At 48.3% G+C, this 26,350-nt stretch overlaps 2 protein-coding genes across 2 annotated transcripts in view; one reads left to right on the forward strand and one right to left on the reverse strand.

The window, feature by feature from the left end:
- Positions 1 to 26,350, forward strand: part of LOC149327750 (calcium-activated chloride channel regulator 1-like) — an 884,343-nt gene that overhangs the window by 102,179 nt on the left and 755,814 nt on the right. The window lies entirely within an intron of this gene.
- Positions 17,900 to 20,261, reverse strand: LOC149327753 (uncharacterized). Its single transcript, XM_089563484.1, has one exon. The coding sequence runs from the start codon at positions 20,259 to 20,261 to the stop codon at positions 18,975 to 18,977; it is 1,287 nt and encodes a 428-aa protein (XP_089419610.1). The 3' UTR covers positions 17,900 to 18,974.

The raw sequence follows: 26,350 nt of genomic DNA on the forward strand, positions 1-26,350 counted from the left end.
GCCACCATGAGAGAAGTTCTGGGGTGCCTTCACTTGTAACAACAGTGCAGTTTGAATGGCAAGGAAGTCCCTACGGAGCTTGAAATGGGTGGAGCTATGCCAGCGATGTCTGAATACGACTGCGCAAAGAATTTCTAAACAGAAATTTCAAAAAAGAACCCCTCTTGTCACTTACCAAGTGCTTCGTATTAATCTGTACTGCTTGTAAAAAATTCTGATGGCCAAACTACTGGCTTACTTGGAGTAAAGCACAAACCACAAACCACATTATGATGGTATGCGTTTTTCTATAAATAATTTGACATAAGAACGTCTGGATTGTCCGGAATCATTGAAAAACTCCAGCCGTCTGCCTGCAGAATAAAATTCAGGGGGCACTTTGGCTCTCTAAAGTGCTGCAAGGCGAAAGCGTTTCCTGGCCACTGCTTGTTTTTATTTACTTTTTTGTTTTTCATATTTTGTTTATTTTTTGCTCCTTTTCTTAATTTTATTGTTTTTTATTTTTATTTCCACATCTTATATTGTTTTTATTCTTGCTCATTTTCTTATTTTTATTTTTTATTTTCCTTTTCTTGACTTTACTCCTTTTATTTTATTTATGAAGCCCATGCATTCACTAGATGCGCCTTTACTCATGCTGGAACCTTGAGCCTTTTAAGCAGTGACGCCAAAAGGCGACGAATCTGCCCACGCGTCTGTCGGCACGGCTGCCGACGCGTCTGTCGACACTCCTGCCGACACGGCTGCCGACGCGGCTGTCGACACTCCTGCCGACGCGTCTGCTAACGACAGTATGAGGCATGGAAGCACCGAAAGAATGGGAGGCTCACGCGCCTCTTCTTCGTCAAGCAGTTGCTCTTCTTTCCAGTTGCCGCCTGGGTGGACCATGGCCAAGTGCATCCTTTGAGCGCGCTCGCCATCAACGCCTCTGCTTCAGGGGCATCCAGTATTGCCGCTCCACCAGGATGCGACTGGTCGACAACTTGCCGCCATGAACAGCTTCAACATTTCCTGCCTCATCACATCCTGCCACAGTCTATCGCAGCCGCAGGATCATCGACAGTCCCCACTGTGCACCATATAAAAGCATGTGCTGCGCAGTCGCCGCTCATAGGGCATGGAAGCACCGAAAGAATGGGAGGCTCATGCGCGCCTTTTCTCCGTCATGCAGGTCAGTTACCAGTTCAAACTACCTTACCACTGCTTTAAGTCTGATGATGTCTTTATAGTCGTGCTTCCATGCCCTGGAGCCTTGCTTGAGCCTTTCTGTTCACTTTTATTGCTTTTGTGTGGGGACCTAGAGTGCAATCCGGGTCCTGACAAATAGGCTCTTGCGGAAATTGTTAATACACTCAAAGATTTAAGCGAGCGCTCAATCAGGATGGAAACCGTGCAAAAATCGGTAGCCGATACGGTGACTGAACTGAAAGACCAGCAGAGAATCGCTTTTCAAGCTATTTCCGACATAAAGACCCGGTTAGACGTTGTGGAAGGCCAGACTTCAATGCTTCAGCATTGGCAGGCCGATTTTAATGAGCTAAGCGATAAAGTTAACCGTCTTGAACTGGAAGCCTGCGCAATGCGCCACCGATTAGACGATGCAGATGACCGTTCTCGACGCGACAATCTGCTTTTTTTACGGAATAAAACACGATGAAAGTGAAGCGTATGCTGATTCTGAAGAGAAAGTTTTAGGGGTCATTGCCGATAAACTAAACCTCAGCTTAACAAGTGAAAGCATTTTACGTGCGCACAGGATCGGTCGGTTTGTAGAAGGAAAAACAAGGCCGGTTATTGTCAAATTTGCTACCTATAAGCACAGAGAATCAGTTCTCGCAAAATGTACCATGTTAAAAGACACTGGCTTTGCTCTTAGTGAGGACTTATGCGTTGCCTCACGCAAAATTCAAAAAAAGCTAAGAGAATACGGTAAAAGCCTGCATAAACCATATAAACTTGGGTATAAGAAACTGCATGTCAATGGAAAATGTTACAGTTATAATGAAGTAGATGACATTGTTTTTGAAATCGCATATTCGAATACTGCACCGATGAGTGCTTCTGCATCACCTAGATTTATTCGTTCAGGGCTCCAACTACTGCCCGATAAGGATAAGAAATAGAAATGCGCGAGGGCCAGAGATGCCACATCATCGAAATCAGAATTTTGTGTTTGTTATACTAACATTCGCAGTATTTTTCGTAAGAAGGATGAATTATGCACCTTGATTTACGACCTCAAAGCAGATGTTATTGCATTAACTGAAACGTGGCTCAGCAGCAAAATATCCAATTCAGAATTGTTTCATTGCGATAAAAAATATGTTGTCTACCGCAGTGACCGCACTCAAAGAACAGGTGGCGGTGTTTTGCTCGCAATTGACGACCAGTTTGATTGTCACTGCATATCAATTATTTCTGATATTGAATCTGTGTGGTGCTGCGTGAATTTAGGTTTCAAAAAAGTGATCATCCGCGTTTGCTCTCGCTCCCCTTCTAGCGATATGTCATTCTGTGATAGCTTGCATGAAAGCCTAAATCGATTCACTGTTCGATATCCCAGCGCACAAATTCTACTTTTGAGGGACTTCAACTATCCCAACATTATCTGGTCACACACGTTCCCTTTTTCTAACCCACCGAGCGCAGAAACTAACCAATTTATCACCATCTGCGCAGACTTTGGCTTGACACAAATCGTCGCTTCGCCCACACGTGTTACTCAAAATTCATCTCCTCTTCTAGAGCTTGTATTAACGACTGCAGAAGATTGCACATTACCTGTAATACATATGCCTGGCCTGAGCGACCACGATGTATCACATTTCACGTTAACTCATGAACACGCACCTTCATCAAACCACTAGAAAAATATTAGATACTACAACAAGGCTGATTTTCTTGCTATTAATGACGAACTGAGCTCTTTTCTACACATATAGATACCTAATTACCTCGAGCGCTCTGTGGAAACAAACTGGTGCATGTTCCGAAATAAGGTATCTGAATTGATTAACCCACGTATTCCTCTTCGGCGCGTCTAGTCGAATCACCAAGCTCCATGGTATAATCGATATTTAAACCGCCTTTCTAACAAAAAGAAAATACTTTTTCGAACTGCTAGGTATTCATTAAAACCTGAGCGATGGACTGCATATAAATCAGCTGCCTTAGCCTATTCCCGTGGACTAAAGACTACTAAATTTTCTTTTTTTAATGTAACCCTCCCGAACAACTTAAAGTCTAATCCTAAACGCATCTGGAGCATAATAAAACCTAGCACTAACGACAAAGTGTCATTACTTCCAGCAACTGGAAATCCCATTCCGGACCATCTTTGTGCCACTTCATTAAATGACTCTTTTGTCCAGTCATTTTCTTCCTCATCTGTTGATCGCCACCATCCGAAACTCCAACCGTGTAACTACTACAGTGTGGATCCAATTGTGTTTGACTCTCATGGCATTATACCGATCATTAATAAATTGAAACAAACATTTTCTAGCGGAATGGATGGCATTAATAGCAAATTTCTTGGGAATACTGTTGAATATACCTCCATCATTTTGGAAAGCATATTCTCACAGTCGTACCATGATGGCGTACTACCCCAGGGCTGGAAAACTGCTAAGGTCATACCTGTACATAAAGCCGGAGACAAACAGAACCCGTCTAACTATCCACCCATCTCTCTCACATCAATACCGTGCAAAATAATGGAACATATAATTTTCTTGAAGATAATAGCTTCTTTTCTCTGACTCAGCATGGCCTTTCGGCTTGTTAATTTCCTTGAAGATAATAGCTTCTTTTCTCTGACTCAGCATGGCTTTCGGAAAGGTTTCTCCTGTGAAACTCAATTACTTTCCTTTACTACTGATCTGCACTTCTACTTAGACTCCGCGTTTTCCACAGACTGCATATTTCTCGACTTCGCTATGGCATTCGATAAATTTAACCATTCATTACTTCTATATAAACTCAGCATTCTAAATATTGATCCTTCTGTTCTGAACTGGATTCGCGCGTTTCTTTTTTCTCGTCTGCAGTTTGTGCATGCTAATGACACTAATGGTTCTACCGTGCCAGTTGGTTCTGGGGTTCCTCAAAGATCCGTCCTTGGCCCTTTACTGTTCCAGATTTATATTAATGATCTGCCTGCTACTCTTAACTATAGGATTTGTTTGTTTGCCGACGACTTCGTGATTTACCATAAAATAACTAACGATTCCGATATTCGCTCTCTCCAGGTCGATCTTAATAACATACTGGACTGGTGTCATAATTGGAAAATGGAACTAAATATTAAAAAATGCCAATCTATGAGAGTTTCACGTTCGAATACTACTTGTCCTCCTTATTTTCTTCACAGTCATCCCCTTGAAAGCGTAAGATCGTACCGGTCTCTTGGCATACATATAACTAACACCCTGTCCTGGAAACTTCATATAGAACATATAGCATCTAAAGCAAACAAAACGCTAGGTTATCTTCGAAGAAATTTTACACTTGGTCCATCTTCGTTAAAATCATTATTATACACCACCTACGTACGACCGCAAATGGAATACGCTTCATCCATATGGGACCCTGGACAGCTCTCACTGAAAGAGGTTCTGGAAACTGTCCAGAATCGTGCAAATAGACTCATTTTAGGCAATTACCAGCGTACATCTAGCGTGACCCAAATGAAAAGTTCTTTAAACCTCCTGCCCCTAGCTACCCGCCGTAAGCACTTCCGCATCTGCCTATTCCATAAGATTTTCTACTCCAATTTTCAACTTCGGTCTCGATGGATTCAACCGGCACCATTAATTTCTCACCGTCGTGATCATCAACACAAGGTCACAGTGCCTCATTGTAACACAGTGACATGTGCGCAATCCTATTTTCCGCTAACCTCTAAAGAATGGAATTCCCTACCCGCATCATTAACTAGCATCACTTATTCAACGGAATTTAGAAGAATACTTACTACTCTAATTACATAATGATAGCTTTTGTATTTTATTGTAGTGTTGTGTTCTCCACCTACTAGTATTGTTCTTAAACTATTTTATTAAACTGTTCCGAGTTAATTTTGCTCACTTCTTTTTTCTTGCCTCAGTTGTATGATTTTGTATGAATTGTGCTTTGTTTATTTTTCTTGTTATGAACTGCCGTTCCCCTCTGAAATGTGCTTTGTACCCTGAGGGTATCACAAATATATAAAGAAATAATGGCTTTCGCCTTAATATTCGTCCATGCGAGCGGAGCAGCAACTCAAATTTTACAGGCTGCAGTTGAGACGCGGGTTCCCAGTTGTCGGGACGCGGGTCCGCTACCGCCGACCGGCCGGAGCACTGATGAGACGGGGAACTGATTTGAAGCAGCATGAAAAAAGATAAATGTATTCACATATTTACAATCAACGAGAAGCACGATACATGCCACGATGTAACACAACAGGAAAATGACAGAGACAAAGGAGACAGGAGCCCTTAAATAGAGTCGGCACAGACTCCCGCCGCTTTTCGTCCAATCAGGAGCGTCCTGGTGGCAGATTGGCCTGCAAGGCTTGAACGGCAACCCCGGTAGCGTTCCGGTAGCTGTCCGGCCCGAACGCACAACGCGCTCCACGATGACGACGCGCGGGCTCGGAGAGACGCAGGCCTGAGCGCCGTCCTTGGGGAGCGTCTCGGTAGCTGACCGGCCGAACGCGCAACACTCTCCACGAAGACGACGCGCGGGCTCGGAGAGACGCAGGCCTGGACGCCATCCTTGGGAGCGTTCCGGTGTTGGAAATTCACGTTCACAACAGCTCGCCCCCGCCCGGAAAATCGTGCACGAAGGGAAGAGGTCCGTAGCCACTTCTCGAGGTGCCGAGGTCGGGGCTTAGTCTGTCCGCCGGCTATCAACGGCTCGCCAACCGGTCTCTTCAGGTCTGGAAGGGAGGTGGTCTGGACCGGACACAACAACAGCCAGAAAATGCCCTTCCATCTCGCCAGAGATTTGCCAGGCTTCTATCCTGCCAATAATTTCGCTGACAGGCGACAGGTTCAATCGCGAGGGCACCGTCGCATCACAGACCATTTTCTTCGCGAGTAGAACAAAAAGGAAACAGAAGAGTACAAAACAGCAAGAAAAAAATAACAGCCTGTCCAAATCCCTTATTTTCCTTTCCCTTTTCAGAAGCATCAGCTTAAGCCATCTGCGTTGGCATTTGCCTTTCCTTTTTTGAAATGTACCTCGGAGCTGAATTGCTGCAGAGCAAGGCGCCAGCGCAGGAGGCGACCATTTTTGCCCGACATGCGTTCTAGCCAGGTTACAGGACAGTGGTCCGTTTGTACGATGAACTTCGTACCAGACACGTAGCAGGCAAGTTTTAAGGCGAAAGTCTTTAATGCCTGATACTGTCGTTAGCAGACGCGTCGGCAGATTGGTCAGCCTTCCGGCGTCACTGCTTAAAAGGCTCAATGTTCCAGCATGAATAAATGTGCATCTAGTGAATGCATGGGTTTCATAATGAAACCAAAGGAATAAAGTCAAGAAATGGAAAATAAAAATAAAGTAAGGAAATAAACAAAAATAAAAACAAAATAAAAATAAATTATGAAAATAAAAATAAAAACAATAAAAATAAGAAAATGTGCGAAAATAAAAAATAAACAAAATATGAAACATAAAAAGCAAATAAAAACAAACATTGCGCCAGGAAACGCTTTCGCCTTGCAGCACTTTAGAGAGCCAAAGTGCCCCCTGAATTTTTTTTTATCGCCCACACCAGGCACGCGCATTCCTTTTCAGAAGCGCTGTATGCTTCTTCCCTGGCAGTGAGCTTCCTGCTTACATAAAGGATTGGGTGTTCGTTCCCTTGATCATCTGTCTGGCAAAGCACGGCACCCATTCCCCTGTTGCTCGCGTCACTCTGGATTATGAACTCTTTTGTATATTCCGGGGACTAACACGGGATCCTTCATCAGGGCTTCCTTTCGAGTGAGAAAGGACTTTTCTTTCGCGGGGTTCCAGGTGACGCGCTCTGGTTCAGTTTTGCGCAAAGGGTCGGTGAGGGCGCCAGCGATGTCCGAGTACCGCGGTATGTATCGCCGGCAGTACCCTACAAGACCAAGAAAGGCTCTGGCATCTTTCTTTGTTTTCGGCAGGGGGTGCGTTGAAATAGCGAGCAGCTTTGTCTCAGAGCTACGCGTGTCTTTGTCCCTGCTTTTGTCCCTCCATTTTCTACGGGAGGAACAAGACGAGAACGATTTGCTTTCCCTTGCTGACTTGTCCCTTTCCTTACGCCTTGCGCGCCAGACGCGACTTTCCATTTCGCGTCCGTAACGCTTCCAGTGGAACCGTCCTTTCTTTTTCTTTGCTCGTGGTGGCAAGTGACACCTTTCAGAAGTGTTTAATTTCTTACGCACCCTTCCTTTTCATTAAGCGTAGAGAGTTGGGCTAGTTGGTTGGTAGTACTATTATGATACATTCCAGCGGCTAAAAAGACACGGACGAAGGTAGACGAGACAGGACGAACGCCGGACTTCAACTGAGGTTTATTTCACAAACAGCGATAATATACAAAAGGGGGCGCAAGGAAAAGTAATCCGTGACAAGATTAACCCATAATCAAAAAATCGAAAAAGTGCAGAAGGCTCCTTTGCCATGCCACTCATGTTTTCCACATCGGCGCACCTACTATCTATCGCCTACCTGGCTGAATCCACCCGTTTGCCTTCAGGTAATCTATTTCTTTTTTGTTTAGCGCCACAGAAGGGCTGCTGACGCAGTTTTCTTTGTCATTGAAAATACTGAACGCTTCAAAAATTTCTCGGCTCTTTTGAGTCTTAAATCTGCGCATCACACTTGTCCTTTCTAAAAACGCCTTGCATGCTGGCTTGTGTGAGCAACGGCGAATGTGGTCGGCTAGGTGACCTCCGCCAGATAACGAATGGGCTGTCCGGCGATGCTCTAGCAAGCGCTCGTTGAGGCAGCGTCCCGTCTGTCCGATATACCGTCTGCCACAGGCGAGGGGGATGCTGTATACAACACCAACTTCACATTGAACAAGAGGTTTGATGTGCTTAATTTTGCACATAGGCCTCTTTTTGGCGTCATTTACCAGGCGGCACATGCGTCCCAGCTTTTCCGGGGCCGAAAATACTACACGCACGCCACACTTGTCGCCGACCTTCTTGAGGCGGTGTGAGACCTGATGCCAGTAGGGCACAACGACAGGTCGCTGTTTGGTACGTGCATTTTCCCTTGGCTTGCACCGCCCACCAGATTTCACCTCGCGAATCTGGGTTTCCACCACAGATGCCAGAATTTCTCCTGGATACCCAGCCTTATCCAATCGCCTTAGTTGGGCATGGACGCTGTCACGCACTTGATGTTCGCACGACTTGGCAAGAGCAGACCGGACGCAATTTTTTGCTATAGCTCTTTTCACGAGCTTGGAATGGGCCGAATCATAGTTCAGAATTTGTTTCTTCGACCGTGGCTTCTACTGCCAGCACACACGCGTTTCTTCAAAAATAAGGCACACATCAAGGAACTGGATGCGACCTTCCTGCGGTAATTCGTGAGTGAACTTCATTCCGAATGCATTATTAGCAAATATTTCCAGAATGTTGTTCACATCAATACCTCTATCCTGAGCATCAATCACATTTACTACCACCAGGTAGTCGTCAACATACCTAAACACTTTCTGCACGTTGGCATTGTAAAGGGACGCCTGAATACGCTTGTCAATACTAGATAAAAATATATCACTTCCCCCGTTAGATCTACCGTTAATTACCTGAAAAGCAAAGATATTGCTCTCTTGGTTGCGGACAAAGAGGGTGGTTTTGTTGTAATGCCAAAAACATTGTTTACACAAAAAGCAAATGAGGCAATGTGTAAAAATTTCGTTCCCAGAACAGTGTCGCTAGCTAAAGCGAAGAATATGGCTATTGCTTTATGTGAAGAACTCAACCTGGATTCACTAAGAAAGAGCATCAACGCTGCAGATGAAATATCACTGAGTGTTTTCTTTTCGGCAAAAACACATAAAGAATGTGTACCGTTTAGGGCTATTGTGACAGAAAAAGGGTCTTGGCAGGGCAACCTGTCCAGGTTCCTGCAGAAGCACCTTAGAGATATTCCGCTAGAAGATCCGTTTCTGGTTAAGAATTCTAACGATGTTATTGATTATTTCTCTCGATCTGATGCTTCAGGCAAAGAAATGTTCGCGTTTTCTATTGACGTTGAAGAATTGTTCTATTCTATACCTCATCCTGAACTTTTCCGCGCTGTAAGGAATTTTATTGAAGACACTGGGCCGGTGGCCTTTCAGAACAGGACAGGGTTATCCACCGACAACTTTTTAGAGCTTTTAAAGTTTTACTTGTCATCTACCTTTGCCACCTTTAATGAGCGCCATTTCATCCAAAAAGAAGGAGTGTGCATAGGCTCCTGCCTAGCACCACTTTTAAGTGATATATTTTTATCTAGTATTGACAAGCGTATTCAGGCGTCCCTTTACAATGCCAACGTGCAGAAAGTGTTTAGGTATGTTGACGACTACCTGGTGGTAGTAAATGTGATTGATGCTCAGGATAGAGGTATCGATGTGAACAACATTCTGGAAATATTTGCTAATAATGCATTCGGAATGAAGTTCACTCACGAATTACCGCAGGAAGGTCGCATCCAGTTCCTTGATGTGTGCCTTATTTTTGAAGAAACGCGTGTGTGCTGGCAGTATAAGCCACGGTCGAAGAAACAAATTCTGAACTATGATTCGGCCCATTCCAAGCTCGTGAAAAGAGCTATAGCAAAAAATTGCGTCCGGTCTGCTCTTGCCAAGTCGTGCGAACATCAAGTGCGTGACAGCGTCCATGCCCAACTAAGGCGATTGGATAAGGCTGGGTATCCAGGAGAAATTCTGGCATCTGTGGTGGAAACCCAGATTCGCGAGGTGAAATCTGGTGGGCGGTGCAAGCCAAGGGAAAATGCACGTACCAAACAGCGACATGTCGTTGTGCCCTACTGGCATCAGGTCTCACACCGCCTCAAGAAGGTCGGCGACAAGTGTGGCGTGCGTGTAGTATTTTCGGCCCCGGAAAAGCTGGGACGCATGTGCCGCCTGGTGAATGACGCCAAAAAGAGGCCTATGTGCAAAATTAAGCACATCAAACCTCTTGTTCAATGTGAAGTTGGTGTTGTATACAGCATCCCCCTCGCCTGTGGCAGACGGTATATCGGACAGACGGGACGCTGCCTCAACGAGCGCTTGCTAGAGCATCGCCGGACAGCCCATTCGTTATCTGGCGGAGGTCACCTAGCCGACCACATTCGCCGTTGCTCACACAAGCCAGCATGCAAGGCGTTTTTAGAAAGGACAAGTGTGATGCGCAGATTTAAGACTCAAAAGAGCCGAGAAATTTTTGAAGCGTTCAGTATTTTCAATGACAAAGAAAACTGCGTCAGCAGCCCTTCTGTGGCGCTAAACAAAAAAGAAATAGATTACCTGAAGGCAAACGGGTGGATTCAGCCAGGTAGGCGATAGATAGTAGGTGCGCCGATGTGGAAAACATGAGTGGCATGGCAAAGGAGCCTTCTGCACTTTTTTGATTTTTTGATTATGGGTTAATCTTGTCACGGATTACTTTTCCTTGCGCCCCCTTTTGTATATTATCGCTGTTTGTGAAATAAACCTCAGTTGAAGTCCGGCGTTCGTCCTGTCTCGTCTACCTTCGCCCGTGTCTTTTTAGCCGCTGGAATGTACCATAATAGTCCTTCCTTTTCGCTCGGTGTGAGGTTCGCACCTATCCGGCCTTTTGATTTTGCGTCTACTAAATAGAGCTATCTTAGCTCGGGGCTTTCTATCGCGATACCTATGCTTGTCCTGATAGCGATAAAGCAACAGCCCATTTCTTTTTTGCAGCGTGACACTCTTCAGCCGCGGCCTGCGCGGTCGCAGACCGACAGGAGCTTTAGCAGGCGGTACACGACAAAAGCCGAAGGTCTTAAGTGGGCGCTGACCCTTGCGAGCTCCAGACGCCACGCGACAATGATTCGTTCCGCCCTCGGCCGCGCGTCTCCAACGCCTGAGCAGCACATGAAAAGTTGAATGCGAGAGGGAGAGGACGATCGAATATGAAAAAAATCCCTGGGTGCCTTCCTTTCTCAGTACCTGAACACCCTTCATTTCCTTTTTTTGCCAGGATTCTTCCACGCGGTAGCAGTGCGCGTTTCTTTGTGACCCACTGCGCGTTTCACTCCTCGTGCAAAAACTTCTGCAGTGTCGCCACAATGGGGCAGGCGGCTTTCGCTTTCTTTGAACCTGTCTAGTCAGTTTGGCCTGCGTGCGGTGCCTATCGCATCTGGAGTGCCGTGGTGAAAGTCTTGCACGATTACATTGTGGACCTGCTTTCACCCTTATGACGTTTTTGGACCGTCCTTTGTCGTTTCTCTGTGGACTACCCCTTGACTTGGCTCTCCTTGCGCGCAGCCGCCTTCCGGAAACTGACCTAGCTGTTCTTTCTTGCACACCTCCCTTTCTCGTGGTGCCCTCACCCTTCACATCTGCTTTTTGACTCAGCACCGAGCCGCCTTTCACATTTGAACTTGAACTAGCGGCTCGCGCTTTTGATGAGTCAGTGCACGTCGTAACGTCAAATTGTTCCGACTGTACTTTACTTTCCGCTGAGTCTAGCAACCTGCTCTCTTGAGGATTGCTAGCCGACCCCATGAAACTAACTACCTGGCCCACAACTCTATCTGAACCACACACTTTGGCTAATGTTGCGTTCTGGCCTGGGGTTTCAGCGACGCACTCAGGTGACTCACGGTCACTAGAGCCTCCAATAATTGGCTACTATTCCTCACCAGCCGCATCGAAGAAGGGTCTCCTTTGATTCCTTCACTGCGCTGGCCTGTGAGCTCACTTCTCTCTTCCTGAAAGATAACAACTGGCTCACTTATAAAAGCAGCATCTGCTTCTGGGCTTAACCCTTCCCTGCCGTTACTTCCCTGAGCAACGGTTGTGTCCCCAGCTGACCAAGCGGGATTCCTAGGCTGGTCGCTGACACACAGATGGGAGCGCTGCCCGCTTCCATCGCTTCGGACTTCAGCGTCCACCTCTCCTTTTGGACGGTCTACCCCTTTTACTGCTCCGGCATTCTTAAAAACCGGCTTCACTCCTGTGTCTTCTGCTCTATGCCTAGCGGGGTACCCTTGCTTGTACCACTTGTACCGTTGCTTGTACCTGTTGCTTGTACCACGACTTTCAAGCAATACGCGGCGTGACGCATACTCTTCCGCGAGTTCAGCAGCCTTCTCAACAGTGTTTACCTCGGCCCTGTCGAGAGTCCACCAACGCATTTGATCCAGATTTGTGTCATAAAACTGCTCTAGACACATGCATTCCACGATCTTCCTTGCGTCCGCGTGAACGCCTGCGCTCTTTAACCACTGCACTAAGTTTGTTTTCAAGTTCTAACCAAACTCGAGGTAAGATTCTTCTTTCGACTTAGTGGCTTTTCTGAAACGCTGGCGAAAAGCCTCGGCAGACAGGCGGTACTTCTTCAGGAGGCTTGCCTTCATGGTCTCATAGTGCTCCGATTCTTCCGCACTCAGTCTCCCGATCGCGTCCGCTACCTCACACGGCAACAGGCTCAATAGTAGCTGTGGCCACCCATCTTTCCCAAGATTGTTTTTTTGGTATGTCCTTTCGAAGTTCACCAAAAAAAAATACCGATGTCCTCGCCTAGCTGGAAGCGTTGCATGAAATATTTCATTTTAATTGTTTGCCTCCCTCCTGAGCTGGAGGATGGTGGCTGAGCGACGCCGGCTTCGGCTCTCTTCGACTCCGCGTCCAGTTTCCTTTGATCAATTTCCTGCTATAGGCGTGCTAGCTCGAGCTCCTTCTGCCGAAGCTCAAGCTCGCGATCGCGTTGCTTCTGTTCCAGCTCACGCTGTTCCTTCTCAGCCGCTTTCCTTTCCCTTTCGGCCGCTTTCCATTCCGCTTCAGCCCCTTTTATTTCCTTAATCAATTCCCATGTCTTGATAAGCTCTTCATCGTACGCTCCGCAAGATATTATTCCCTCTATGATTTGCGGTTTCCGCACGGCCCTCCCAAGTTCAACCCCTAATTCTTTGCTGATCAAAATTAGATCCGGCTTTTGCAAAGATTTCAGTTCCATGATGCGCTCAGACACTCGAACGATCCCCTATCTCTTCTTAGCAAGGCGTACAACAATCAGTACTCACAACACTGCCAAAGAAAGCCTGCCAGCATTGACGCTAAATTCAAAAGCCTGGCAAAATACCTCAGGGAAGAAAGGTCGGACACTCACAGAGCCGCGATCATGGGGTCCAGCGACGTGGGAGCTCTTGCAACTGCTAGTGCTGCTAGGCGATGCGATGAGCTGACTTCGATCCCAGCGCTGCCATCCAGTTGTTGAGACGCGGGTTCTCAGTTGTCGTCGGGACGCGGGTCCGCTGCCGCCGACCGGCCGGAGCACTGATGAGACGGGGAACTGATTTGAAGCACCGTGAAAAAAGATAAATGTATTCACATATTTACAAGCAAAGAGAAGCACGATACATGCCACGATGTAACACAACAGGAAAATGACAAAGGAGACGGGAGCCCTTAAATAGAGTCGGCACAGACTCCCGCCCCTTTTCGTCCAATCAGGAGCGTCCTGGTGGCAGATTGGCCTGCAAGGCTTGAACATCAACCCCGGTAGCGTTCCGGTAGCTGTCCGGCCCGAACGCACAACGCGCTCCACGATGACGACACGCGGGCTCGGAGAGACGCAGGCCTGGGCGCCGTCCTTGGGGAGCGTCTCGGCAGCTGACCGGCCGAACGCGGAACACTCTCCACGAAGACGACGCGCAGACTCGTTGAGACGCAGGCCTGGACGCCGTCCTTGGGGAGCGTCTCGGCAGCTGACCGGCCGAACGCGGAACACTCTCCACGAAGACGAAGCGCGGGCTCGGAGAGACGCAGGCCTGGGCGCCGTCCTTGGGGAGCGTCTCGGCAGCTGACCGGCCGAACGCGGAACACTCTCCACGAAGACGAAGCGCGGGCTCGGAGAGACGCAGGCCTGGGCGCCGTCCTTGGGGAGCGTCTCGGCAGCTGACCGGCCGAACGCGGAACACTCTCCACGAAGACGAAGCGCGGGCTCGGAGAGACGCAGGCCTGGACGCCGTCCTTGGGGAGCGTCTCGGCAGCTGACCGGCCGAACGCGGAACACTCTCCACGAAGACGAAGCGCGGGCTCGGAGAGACGCAGGCCTGGACGCCGTCCTTGGGGAGCGTCTCGGCAGCTGACCGGCCGAACGCGGAACACTCTCCACGAAGACGAAGCGCGGGCTCGGAGAGACGCAGGCCTGGGCGCCGTCCTTGGGGAGCGTCTCGGCAGCTGACCGGCCGAACGCGGAACACTCTCCACGAAGACGAAGCGCGGGCTCGGAGAGACGCAGGCCTGGGCGCCGTCCTTGGGGAGCGTCTCGGCAGCTGACCGGCCGAACGCGGAACACTCTCCACGAAGACGAAGCGCGGGCTCGGAGAGACGCAGGCCTGGGCGCCGTCCTTGGGGAGCGTCTCGGCAGCTGACCGGCCGAACGCCGAACACTCTCCACGAAGACGAAGCGCGGGCTCGGAGAGACGCAGGCCTGGACGCCGTCCTTGGGGAGCGTCTCGGCAGCTGACCGGCCGAACGCGCAACACTCTCCACGAAGACGACCCGCAGACTCGTTGAGACGCAGGCCTGGACGCCATCCTTGGGAGCGTTCCGGTGTTGGAAATTCACGTTCACAACACTGCGTCATATGGCGAGAGGCGAGGCAATGCTCCTTCTTGGCGCTGGGGTAGATCTCGCAATACTCCAGATGGCCAGCCCGTCAAATCTGCTGCTCCCCTCGCCTCGACAATAATTCTGGGCGCGGACGACTGCAGTTTTTCGCTGAAACCGGGCAATCCATGTAGTTTCCGATAGCAAATTATCTATCGATAAACGGTGACTGTCACAAGCTACCCTGTGGTTTGTGCTTGATCCCAAGTAGCCAATAGTTCACGCAGTATAATTTTAGAGCCGTAGCTCTAGTAGGGTTTTGTTTTGGTTTGTTGCTTATTTCTATCAAAATGACAGGGGAAGCCAAATCAAAAAGCCTGGCGTGGTTCCTTGATACAGGCTGTAGCACACACCTTTAGCACATTTATTTATTTTGTAACGGGGGGTTTAGTACGAAGTACTGGGGCGACGGGAATGGCAACGGCAGCAGTCCGGGATCAGGTCGGCGAAAAGCACACAAGCGTAGCGCTGGTCAAAGACTCTCGAGAGCACTGTCACTTCGTCTTCGTCTTTGCAAAACCATCAGACGCATCTTCTTTAGCCTTACAATCGCCCCGGGGACAAGAGGAGCCATCCTGGCGACTTAGGATGATGGCAAGACGGCGGGGTCGTAGTAGGGCTTGAGGCGCTGGACATGAACGGTCTCCCGTCCTCGGCGGCGGAGATCAGGAGACGGCGTGAGGGGTTCCACGACATAATTAACCGGAGAGGTGCGCTCCAGTACACGGTAGGGACCATGGTACTTTGCCAGAAATTTTGAGGAGAGACCGGGAGTGCCTGAAGGGATCCAGAGCCACACAAGTGCTCCAGAAGAATAGTTCGGTGAGGTTTGGTCTTGGTCGATGCGAGAGCGCTGGCGATACTGGGTGTCAGTCGTGAGTGAGCGGGCGATTTGGCGGCAGGCTTCGGCGTGTTGCGCGGCTTGGGAAACAGGCCGATATTCAGATTCATCAGGGTGGTAAGGGAGAATTGTGTCGATAGTAGCAGAGGGTTGGCGGCCGTAAAGTAGGAAGAAAGGAGAGAAGCCGGTGGTGGACTGCGTAGCGGTATTGTAAGCATAAGTAACGTACGGAAGAACTAGATCCCAATTCGTGTGATCAGAAGCGACGTACTTGGAGAGCATGTCTCCGAGGGTTCGGTTAAATCGTTCAGTGAGGCCATTGGTCTGCGGATGATAGGCGGTGGTAGTTCGGTGAATCGTGTTGCACTCTTTGAGAAGCGCCTTCACCACCTCAGATAAGAACACGCGGCCTCGGTCACTGAGCAGTTCACGAGGTGCACCGTGACGAAGGATGAATCGGTGCAAAATGAAGGAGGCAACGTCCGTCGCAGTGGCAGCCGGAAGGGCAGCAGTTTCGGCATATCGTGTAAGGTGATCCACCGCTACAATAGCCCAACGGTTGCCGGCTGCAGTGTAGGGAAGCGGACCGTATAAATCAATGCCAACGCGGTCGAATGGGCGTGGAGGGCATGGTAACGGCTGCAGCTCAGCAGCAAAACGATGGGGAGGTGTCTTGCGACGTTGGCAGGGAATGCATGAGCGTACGTACTTCATGATGAAGGTGTACATTCCGCGCCAGTAGTAGCGCAGCCGTATGCGGGTATAGGTCTTGAAAACGCCCGCGTGACCACTGTGGGGGGCAGCATGGAAATATGCGCATATCTCCGAGCGTAAGTGGCGTGGAATAACGAGCAGCCACTTGCGACCTTCGGAGCTGTAGTTACGGCGATAAAGTAGGTTGTCAAATCGCAAAATGGGCAGCTTGGCGGCGGAGCGCACGTGACGGGGAAGCAGCCGTCGGGTTGGCGAGAAAGTCGAGTAGGGAAGCGATCCACGGATCCATGCGTTGCGCTGAAGGCATGTCGCTGAGACGAAGCAAGGGCAGAGAAGCGCCGGAGGTGGAAAAGGTGGAAAGGCTGGCGATCTCGGCTGGAAGGGGGCAGCGTGACAGTGCATCGGCGTCTTGATGCTTGCGGCCGGTGCGATACACGACGCGGATATCATATTCTTGCAAGCGAAGGGCCCATCTAGCGAGGCGGCCGGAGGGGTCTTTCAGGTTGCAAAGCCAACAGAGCGCATTGTGGTCGGTCACAACGTCAAAAGGGCGCCCATAGATGTACGGTCGAAACTTCGCGAGGGCCCATACAATCGCCAAACACTCCTTTTCAGTTACGGAGTAATTGCGTTCTGCTGGTGTGAGTGTGCGGCTAGCATAAGCAACGACGTATCCGTCAAAGCCAGGTTTTCGTTGGGCGAGGACAGCGCCGAGGCCAACACCGCTGGCGTCCGTGTGAACTTCGGTAGGAGCGGCCGAGTCGAAATGGCGCAGAATGGGCGGCGCCGTGAGGAGACGGCGCAAGGTGTTGTATGCGTCGTCGCACGCTGGAGACCACAGTGATAGATCCGCACTTCCAGACAGCAGTTGAGTCAAAGGCGCAGCAATGGACGCAAAGTTGCGAATAAATCGGCGGAAATACGAGCACAAACCCAGGAAGCTGCGCAGGTCTTTGATGGAGGTGGGTTTGGGAAAGTCAACCACAGCACGAAGTTTCGTTGGGTCGGGACTGACACCCTGCTTAGAGACAACATGACCTAAGATGGTTAATTGACGGGCGGCAAAACGGCATTTTTTTAAGTTCAGCTGCAGGCCGGCGTCAGAGAGGCAGGTCAAGACGTGCTTCAAACGGGAGAGGTGGGTGTCAAAGTCCGGGGAAAAGACCACAATGTCGTCGAGGTAGCAAAGGCATGTCTTCCACTTAAGTCCGCGCAAAATGATGTCCATCATCCTCTCAAAAGTCGCGGGGGCGTTACAAAGCCCGAAGGGCATCACCGTAAATTCATACAAGCCATCCGGTGTCACAAAGGCGGTTTTGGGGCGATCGGCTTCTTTCATAGGAACTTGCCAGTACCCGGAACGCAAATCGAGGGAGGAAAAGAGTTCGGCCCCTTGCAAACAGTCCAGAGCGTCGTCTATGCGCGGGAGGGGATAGACATCTTTGCGCGTAATCTTATTAAGGCGGCGATAATCTACACAGAAGCGTATGGAGCCATCCTTCTTTTTGACGAGTACCACAGGCGACGCCCATGGGCTGCTTGAGGGCTGAATGACGCCGCTCTGGAGCATCTTGTCGACTTGGTCTTCAATAACTTGGCGCTCGGCGACAGACACACGATAGGGACGTTGTCGCAGCGGTGCGTGGTCACCTGTGTCGATGGCATGGGTGACAGTGGAAGTTTGGCCCAAGGAACTTTGATGTGAGTCAAATGAGGAGCGAAACTGATCAAGTAAAGTGAGAAGCTGTGCCCTTTGCGGCGCTGGAAGGTTGTCGTCGATGGAGCGAAGGAATGCTTCGGTTGAGGAGGGATCGGGCGCAGCAGTAGGTGGGCTGAGTGCGGCTATGGAGAGGTGCGGCGCGTCGTCCGCCTCTTCGCGGATGAGCAGAGACGCGAATGGCTGTACAGTGCCGAGACATTCACCTAGGCGCAAGGCGTTGGGGAACGAGAATGGGTTAGACACGAACAGTACGGAGAGGCCAGCGGATATAGTCAGTACGGCGTATGGCAGAGGCAGGCACTTGCGGTGCAGAAAGATAGAGGACGGAGTGAAGAGGACAGTGTCGTCGCGAAGAGGGCCGCAAGAAAGGGGTACGAGGACAGAAGAGCAGGGAGGCAGGTCAATGTCTTCGGCAACGAGGGCCTTAACACAGGCACCAGAAGGGGGGGCAGTGTCCAAGACAGCTTCGGGCAGGTGAGAGAACTCGATTTCAGCTCGAGCACAATCGATGATAGCAGCATGGCGCGATAGGAAATCCCAGCCCAGGATAACAGCATGAGAACAGCAGGGCAATACGACGAATTCGACGGCATAGATGGTCCCCTGGATGACAACGCGAGCGGTACACGCTGCTGACGGCTGGATGTTCTGAGCGCTGGCAGTGCGCAGTGAGAGTCCAGCAATTGGCGTCCTTACTTTTCTTAAAGAACTACACAGCTTTGCGTCCATGACGGAAACCGCAGCACCAGTGTCGACAAGCGCCATGACAGAAACGCCGTCGACGGAAATTTCAATGAGGTTAGCGGCTGACGGATGAGGCCTTTCGAAGTTCGTTGTGGACGCAGTTCTCGCCTCAGGAACTGCGGCGCCTAGTTTTCCTCCTGTTTAGCGGTGGGGCGACGTCGCATAGGCGAGATAGACCGGCGTCGTGGAGAAGAGGGCCGGCGGCTGGAGAGGGTAGAACGGTCCGGCGAGAAAGTACGACTTTGCGGCGGCGCAGCTGGCACAGAGTACTGACTCGGTGGAGGCCAGTACCCAGGAGCTTGGGGAGGAATTTCCGCGTCCGGGAGACGACGGCGGCAATGCCGAGATACATGACCTGGGAGACCACAAAAGAAGCAAATCGGCCGATTGTCCGTTGTGCGCCAATAATCGCTGACCCTTGGAGTAGGTCGACGGTAAGCCACTGGCCCTCGCAAATGCGCCGGAGGCACATTATAGATTTGCGGCTGCGGTCTTGCGACGACATCGGCATACGTCACTGGAGCCGCGACAGGAGGCGGTCTTGCGACGGCTTCGGCATATGTGAGCGGAGCCGCCACAGGTTGTGGTCTGGCGACAACGTCAGCGTATGTCAGCGGAACTGTGACAGGTGGTGACGGATGGGCCGGTGGAAGAGCCTCAGCAATTTGTTCTTGAATTGTATGTCGGAGGGCTGGAGCCAGATATGATGGTCGGTCGTGAGCGCTCGGCAGAAAGGAAAGTTGACGTGCCACTTCTTCCCGCACGAAGTCTTTAATCTGCTGTAGCAGCGATGGGTCAGGAGCAGGCGTGAGCCCAGCAAGCGACTCAACCTGCTGTGGCCGCTGGCGTGTCAGAATCCTCTGCTTGCGCAACTGCTCAAAGCTTTGACACAGCGTGACAACTTCAGCAACGGTACGCAAGTCGCGCGCTAGAAGCATCTGAAAAGCGTCGTCATCGATGCCTTTCAAGATGTGTTGGATCTTGTCGGCTTCCGACATACGAGCGTTGACCCGCTTGCACAAGTCGACGACATCCTCAATGTAGCTAGTGAAGCTTTCACTAGCCTGCTGAGATCGTTCGCGCAATCGCTGTTCGGCTCGGAGTTGCCTGACAGCCGGCCGACCAAATACTTCGGAAAATTTAGTCTTAAAGGTGGACCAGGTTTGAATATCTGCCTCATGGTTGCGATACCAGAGGTTAGCCACACCGGCGAGGTAAAAGATGACGTTGTTTAGCTTCGTCACATCGTCCCATTTGTTGTATACGCTCACCCGCTCGTACGATGTGAGCCAATCTTCAACATCGTTCTCGTCGGTGCCGCTGAAAATGGTCGGGTCCCGTTGACGAAGGGAGCCCGCACAGATGACAGCCTGGCCCACTTGTACGGCCTGGTGTTGGACGTCCTCAGGCATCTTGCGCGTCGGGAGAGCACGACTACGGAGCTCCAGCCCGATGTTTTTACCCCGACTCCTCCACCAAATGTAACGGGGGGTTTAGTACGAGGTACTGGGGCGACGGGAATGGCAACGGCAGCAGTCCGGGATCAGGTCGGCGAAAAGCACACAAGCGTAGCGCTGGTCAAAGACTCTCGAGAGCACTGTCACTTCGTCTTCGTCTTTGCAAAACCATCAGACGCATCTTCTTTAGCCTTACAATTTATTTATTTGAAATACTGCCAGTCTCTGGCTGAGACCTTAGCAGGTGGGCATTACATGTATAATACAGGGTAAAATATAAACATTTAAAAAAGAGGCTGTGCAAAGGACAACAATAATCTAGACAATACATAGCTCAGAAAAACTGAAAAGAAGTTTGACAGATTTCCACAAGCAATCCAAAGAAAAAAGCGTGCTAGTTCAGAAACATAAACATAATATAAACATGGGCATAACACATCGTATACTCCTTTAAGTTGAAAAAAGCTTTCGAACCACAACTGTAGTTTTAAAACGTGCCTTCTAGTTCAGAAAGAAAAATTGAAAATGAATCAGCGTTAGTTACAGATGCGCCTAGACGGTTCCATTCTCTTGTTGCTAGTGGGAAGAAAGAATCTTCGAAAATGTTACTGTGATAAGGATACTCGGTTAGCGTATACGCGTGCTGGTTTCTTAATTTTTCTTGTGAAGGAACCAGCGCACAAAACACAACGGACAATAAAGAGGCGGAACACGACTGACAGGAGTACTGAACTTACAACTTTATTTCGGAAGTACAGATGCAACGTATATATATATATAGCCATGTCAGGGGGGCGTGCCACACAATGAAAGAAAGAACAAGTGGAATCTACAAGGTCATGAAGAGACAAGCGACACAAGCAAACGAAAGATCTTAACTAATATAACAAGTGAAGGTGAGAAGTTTCAATGGAGGCAAGAAAAACAACAGGGAAAAAAAACAAGGAAAAACGCCAGACCTCGTGAAGATGGAACTTGATACTGATAATAAAAACAGATAAAAACAAAAAGGTAAAAACCAATAAAAGCGATAAAGTTAACAGGGCAATGGAAAAGAAAAAGATAAAATGCCAACAAGTAACACGGCAAAAATACTAACAGCTAAATTTGAGAAAACACCGCGGAAAAACTAACAGCTAAAAGGTAAAACCCACAGAAACATAATGTTAAGTCTTGTGTATCAAATAGCGGAATAAAGTTGGCGGGAAAAAAGACGGATGCATAAGGTGGGAAGTTAAAATGTTAGTGCCTCGAATTTTTTGCCAGATAGGGAGTTCTTTCTCAGATAGCGACACTGAAGGCTGGCTAATGCACTGTTCTTTTAACGCAGCTATTGTGATTGCCTCAACTATTTCACGGGGCCTCGTGTTTCTGATTGTGGCCATTACCCGAGTTTTTTCAAAGTGTGGCACACATCCTGTTTCTACATCTTTGCAGTCCCGACAATAGATACCAGTGTGACGGCACTTTTGGACATTTGCGTTGTAATCATGTTCTTTTAGTCTTTCATTTAAACAACGCCCTGTCTGTCCAATATACTGCTTTCCACAGGACAGAGGGATGGAATAGACAACTGAATCGGTACATTGCACAAAATTCTTCTGGTGCCTGACATTGCATATACTCTCTTTTTTACGAGTTCCATTGACCTTTCTGCAAAGCTGGGAAAGTCGTTTTGGGGCACTAAAGACGACTTCAACTCCAACACGTTTCCCAATTTTCTTCATGTTGCGCGAAATGCGATGCAAGTAGGGCACAACGGACACTTTCTTTCTATTGGCGTTGCAAGTCGTGGCAGTCGAATCGGGTCGTTTTGATTTTTTAAGCATTGCTTCAGCGACTGAGGCTAAAAGCTTAGTGGGGTAGCCAGCATGTTCTAATCTAATTGTTTGCGCTAAAAAACTGGTCTCAATTTGGTGTTCACACGATTTTACCAGCGCATCTCTAAAGATTCCTTGAGCCACGTTCCTTTTAACCAACTTAGAGTGAGCTGAGTCAAAAGGAAGTACCGGATTCTGTCCCCTTGGCTCATAAGACCAGCATAGGTGACCACACTTGAAATGAAGGCCCAATTCTAAAAATCTCAAGGACCCATTATTCGGAAGTTCATGTGTAAGGGTTAAAGGAGATAAGCATTCTAAGAAAATGGCCAATGTTTTCTAGACATCAACTTGGAAGGTATCCTGATTGCAATCGAGAAAAACGAGAAAGTCGTCTAAAAAACGAAATATCTTTGAAATAAAAACTGGTATGGCGCAAGAAACGGGGACACAGAAGGCACACAAAACACAGGACTGACGCCAGGACTGACGCCAGGCGTCAGTCCTGTGTTTTGTGTGCCTTCTGTGTCCCCGTTTCTTGCGCCATACCAGTTTTTATTTCATCATGAACCAACTCGCCCAAACTAGAGTTTTACTTGAAATATCTTTGTTGCCTTTGTACCCTCCAACCGACTGTTCACGTTTTTATCAAGTTTGGCTAAATACAGGTCGCTCAACAAAGGGGCAATGACGGAACCAATACAGATTCCTTTCTTCTGAAGAAAAACCTTGTCATCCCATTCTGCAAACGTTGATTTCAGATAGGCTGCTAGAAGTTCCAGAAAACCGCTTACTGCAATACCACATTCATTTTGAAAGTAAACCGGACCAAACTTGTCAATACAGTCGTTAACGCATACCAGCAGGTCGTCATGTGGGATAGAATAAAATAAATCCTTTACATCAACAGAAAACCCTAAAAGTGGTTTGTTGTGCTGGGTCTTTAAAAACTCAACCACTTCTCCTGCGTGCTTAACAACGAAAGGATCATCAAGAGTCAGTTTTTTTAGATGAAGCCGCAGAAAGCTGCCAACACATTTTTGCCAGATGCCCGTATCAGAAACAATGACTCCTAAGGGGCAGCCAGGCTTGTGCGTCTTGGCCGTAAAGAACATATTTAAGGAAAGTTTTTTGCTGCCGTTTACAGCATTTGTATGTTTTAGCAAATTTAAGCTTTTGCATAGTTTCTTCACTTCTTTCTTTGCTTTAGAAATTGAGGTTGCGCGATGTCGATCGAAAGAGGCTTGGATTGCTTCAGAGGCTTTACAATGGTAGACCTGTCTAGGTAGAACACAGAAACCGCCCTCCTTGTCAGCAGCCAGTAACACTAGGCGCTTTTCTTTCAAAACAGCTATAGTTCTTTGCAGAGGAAGCGTAGTGCCTTTACCTTCACACCTTGCCAGCATGTCAAAGCCTTCAGAAATGCACCGCTGGGCGTCCGCTTCTGGCGCAAGCCGAGAAACACTCCTGACGGCGGCAAGCAAATCGGGGGCGGATAACCTTCGTTCGATGGCGAACATCGGCCCTTTGCTCAGTAAGCGGCGAACATCGTCTGCTAGAGAAACACCTTCAGCAAGATGCACTGGATTCCTGGAGGCTGATTTCATCTTAGGTACTTGTGCTCGAAGATGGGGCAAAACCTGCTGCCACAATAATTCTGTAGTTCTGTTGATGATGCAAGAGTAGTGATGCCAGCGGTCACCTGGGCCTTGTGAAGACGAAGACGGGATAAGAAGAAGACGCAGAAAGTCCTTGTGAAGACGTGCTTGGTGCTGCCACTCAGACCTGAGCAACTTACAAAGCCGAATACCGTGGTTGGGAGCAGGGGCGATGCCACCAGAATAGACCTAGGATTTCAGGTGGCAGGAACTTGTGTCGAATGCAAAAACCAAAGGTTCTTGCCCTGCATGTGGCAGCCGCTGACAGGGCCACAGCTTGAGACTGGCTAACAGCAAACGATGAAAAAGAGCCCATTGTACAAGAAATAAATTTGAGCAACACTTGTTGTTGGGCTAGTTGGTGGTACATACTTCTAAAGGATCAAGCGCACAAAACACAACGGACAAGTAAGAGGCGGAACACGATGGACAGGAGCGCTGAACTTACAACTTTATTTCGGAAGTACAGATGCAACGTATATATAATTAGCCATGTCAGGGGGGCGTGCCACACAAGGAAAGAAAGAACAAGTGGACATCGCGACATCGCGCAACCTCAATTTCTAAAGCAAAGAAAGAAGTGAAGAAACTATGCAAAAGCTTAAATTTGCTAAAGCTTACAAATGCTGTAAACGGCAGCAAAAAAACTTTCCTTAAATATGTTCTTTACGGCCAAGACGCACAAGCCTGGCTGCCCTTTAAGAGTCATTGTTTCTGAAACGGGCACCTGGCAAAAATATGTTGGCAGCTTTCTGCAGCTTCATCTAAAAAAACTGGGTCTTGATGATCCTTTCGTTGTTAAGTACGCAGAAGTGGATGAATTTTTAAAGGCCAGGCACAACAAACCACTTTTAGGGTTTTCTGTTGATGTAAAGGATTTATTTTATTCTATCCCACATGACGACCTGCTGGAATGCGTTAACGACTGTATTGACAAGTTTGTTCTGGTTTCCTTTCAAAATGAATGTGGTATTGCAGTAAGCGGTTTTCTGGAACTTCTAGCAGCCTATCTGAAATCAACGTTTGCAGAATGGGAGGACAAGGTTTTTCTTCAGAAGAAAGGAATCTGTATTAGTTCCGTCATTATTGGGCGACCTGTATTTAGCCAAACTTGATAAAAACGTGAACAGTCGGTTGGAGGGTACAAAAGCAACAAAGATTTTTCGTTTTGTAGACGACTTTCTCGTTTTTCTCGATTGCAATCAGGATACCTTCCAAGTTGATGTCTCGAAAACATTGGCCATTTTCTTAGAATGCTTATCTCCTTTAACCCTTACACATGAACTTCCGAATAATGGGTCCTTGAGATTTTTAGAATTGGGCCTTCATTTCAAGTGTGATCAGCTAAGCTGGTCTTATGAGCCAAGTGGCCAGAAGCCGGTACTTCCTTTTGACTCAGCCCACTCTAAGTTGGTTAAAAGGAATGTGACTCAAGGAATCTTTAGAGATGCGCTGGTAAAATCGTGTGAACACCAAATTGAGACCAGTTTTTTAGCGCAAACAATTAGATTACAAAATGCTGGCTACCCCACTAAGCTTTTAGCCTCAGTCGCTGAAGCAATGCTTAAAAAATCAAAACGACCCGATTCGACTGCCACGACTGGCAATGCCAATAGAAAGAAAGTCTCCGTTATTGCCTACTTGCATCGCATTTCGCACAACATGAAGAAAATTGGGAAACGTGTTGGAGTTGAAGTCGTCTTTAGTGCCCCAAAACGACTTTCCCAGCTTTGCAGAAAGGTCAATGGAACTCGTAAAAAAGAGAGTATATGCAATGTCAGGCACCAGAAGAATTTTGTGCAATGTACCGATTCAGTTGTCTATTCCATCCCTCTGTCCGGTGGAAAGCAGTATATTGGACAGACAGGGCGTTGTTTAAATGAAAGACTAAAAGAACATGATTACAACGCAAATGTCCAAAAGTGCCGTCACATTGGTATCCATTGTCGGGACTGCAAAGATGTAGAAACAGGATGTGTGCCACACTTTGAAAAAACTCGGGTAATGGCCACAATCAGAAACACGAGGCCCCGTGAAATAGTTGAGGCAATCACAATAGCTGCGTTAAAAGAACAGTGCATTAGTCAGCCTTCAGTGTCGCTATCTGGGAAAAAACTCGCCTATCTGGCAAAAAATTCGAGGCACTAACATTTTAACTTCCTTCCTTATGCATCCGTCTTTTTTCCCGCCAACTTTATTCCGCTATTTGATACACAAGACTTAACCTTATGTTTCTGTGGGTTTTACCTTTTAGCTGTTAGTTTTTCCGCGGTGTTTTCTTAATTTTAGCTCTTAGTATTTTTGCCGTGTTACTTGTTGGCATTTTATCTTTTTCTTTTCATTGCCCTGTTAACTTTATCGCATTTATTGGTTTTTACCTTTTTGTTTTTATCTGTTTTTATTATCAGTATCAAGTTTCATCTTCACGAGGTCTGCTGTTTTTCCTTGTTTTTTTTTTCCCTGCTGTTTTTCTTGCCTCCATTGAAACTTCTCACCTTCACTTGTTATATTAGTTAAGATCTGTGGTTTGCTTGTGTCGCTTGTCTCTTTATGACCTTGTAGATTC

Source organism: Amblyomma mixtum, chromosome 10, assembly GCF_055824585.1.
Source record: "Amblyomma mixtum isolate Tamu chromosome 10, ASM5582458v1, whole genome shotgun sequence".
NCBI lineage: Eukaryota > Metazoa > Arthropoda > Arachnida > Ixodida > Ixodidae > Amblyomma > Amblyomma mixtum.

Excerpts from the sequence above, each read along its gene's own strand:
- LOC149327753 (XM_089563484.1), bottom strand. The coding sequence starts at position 20,261 with ATGCCTGAGGACGTCCAACACCAGGCCGTACAAGTGGGCCAGGCTGTC.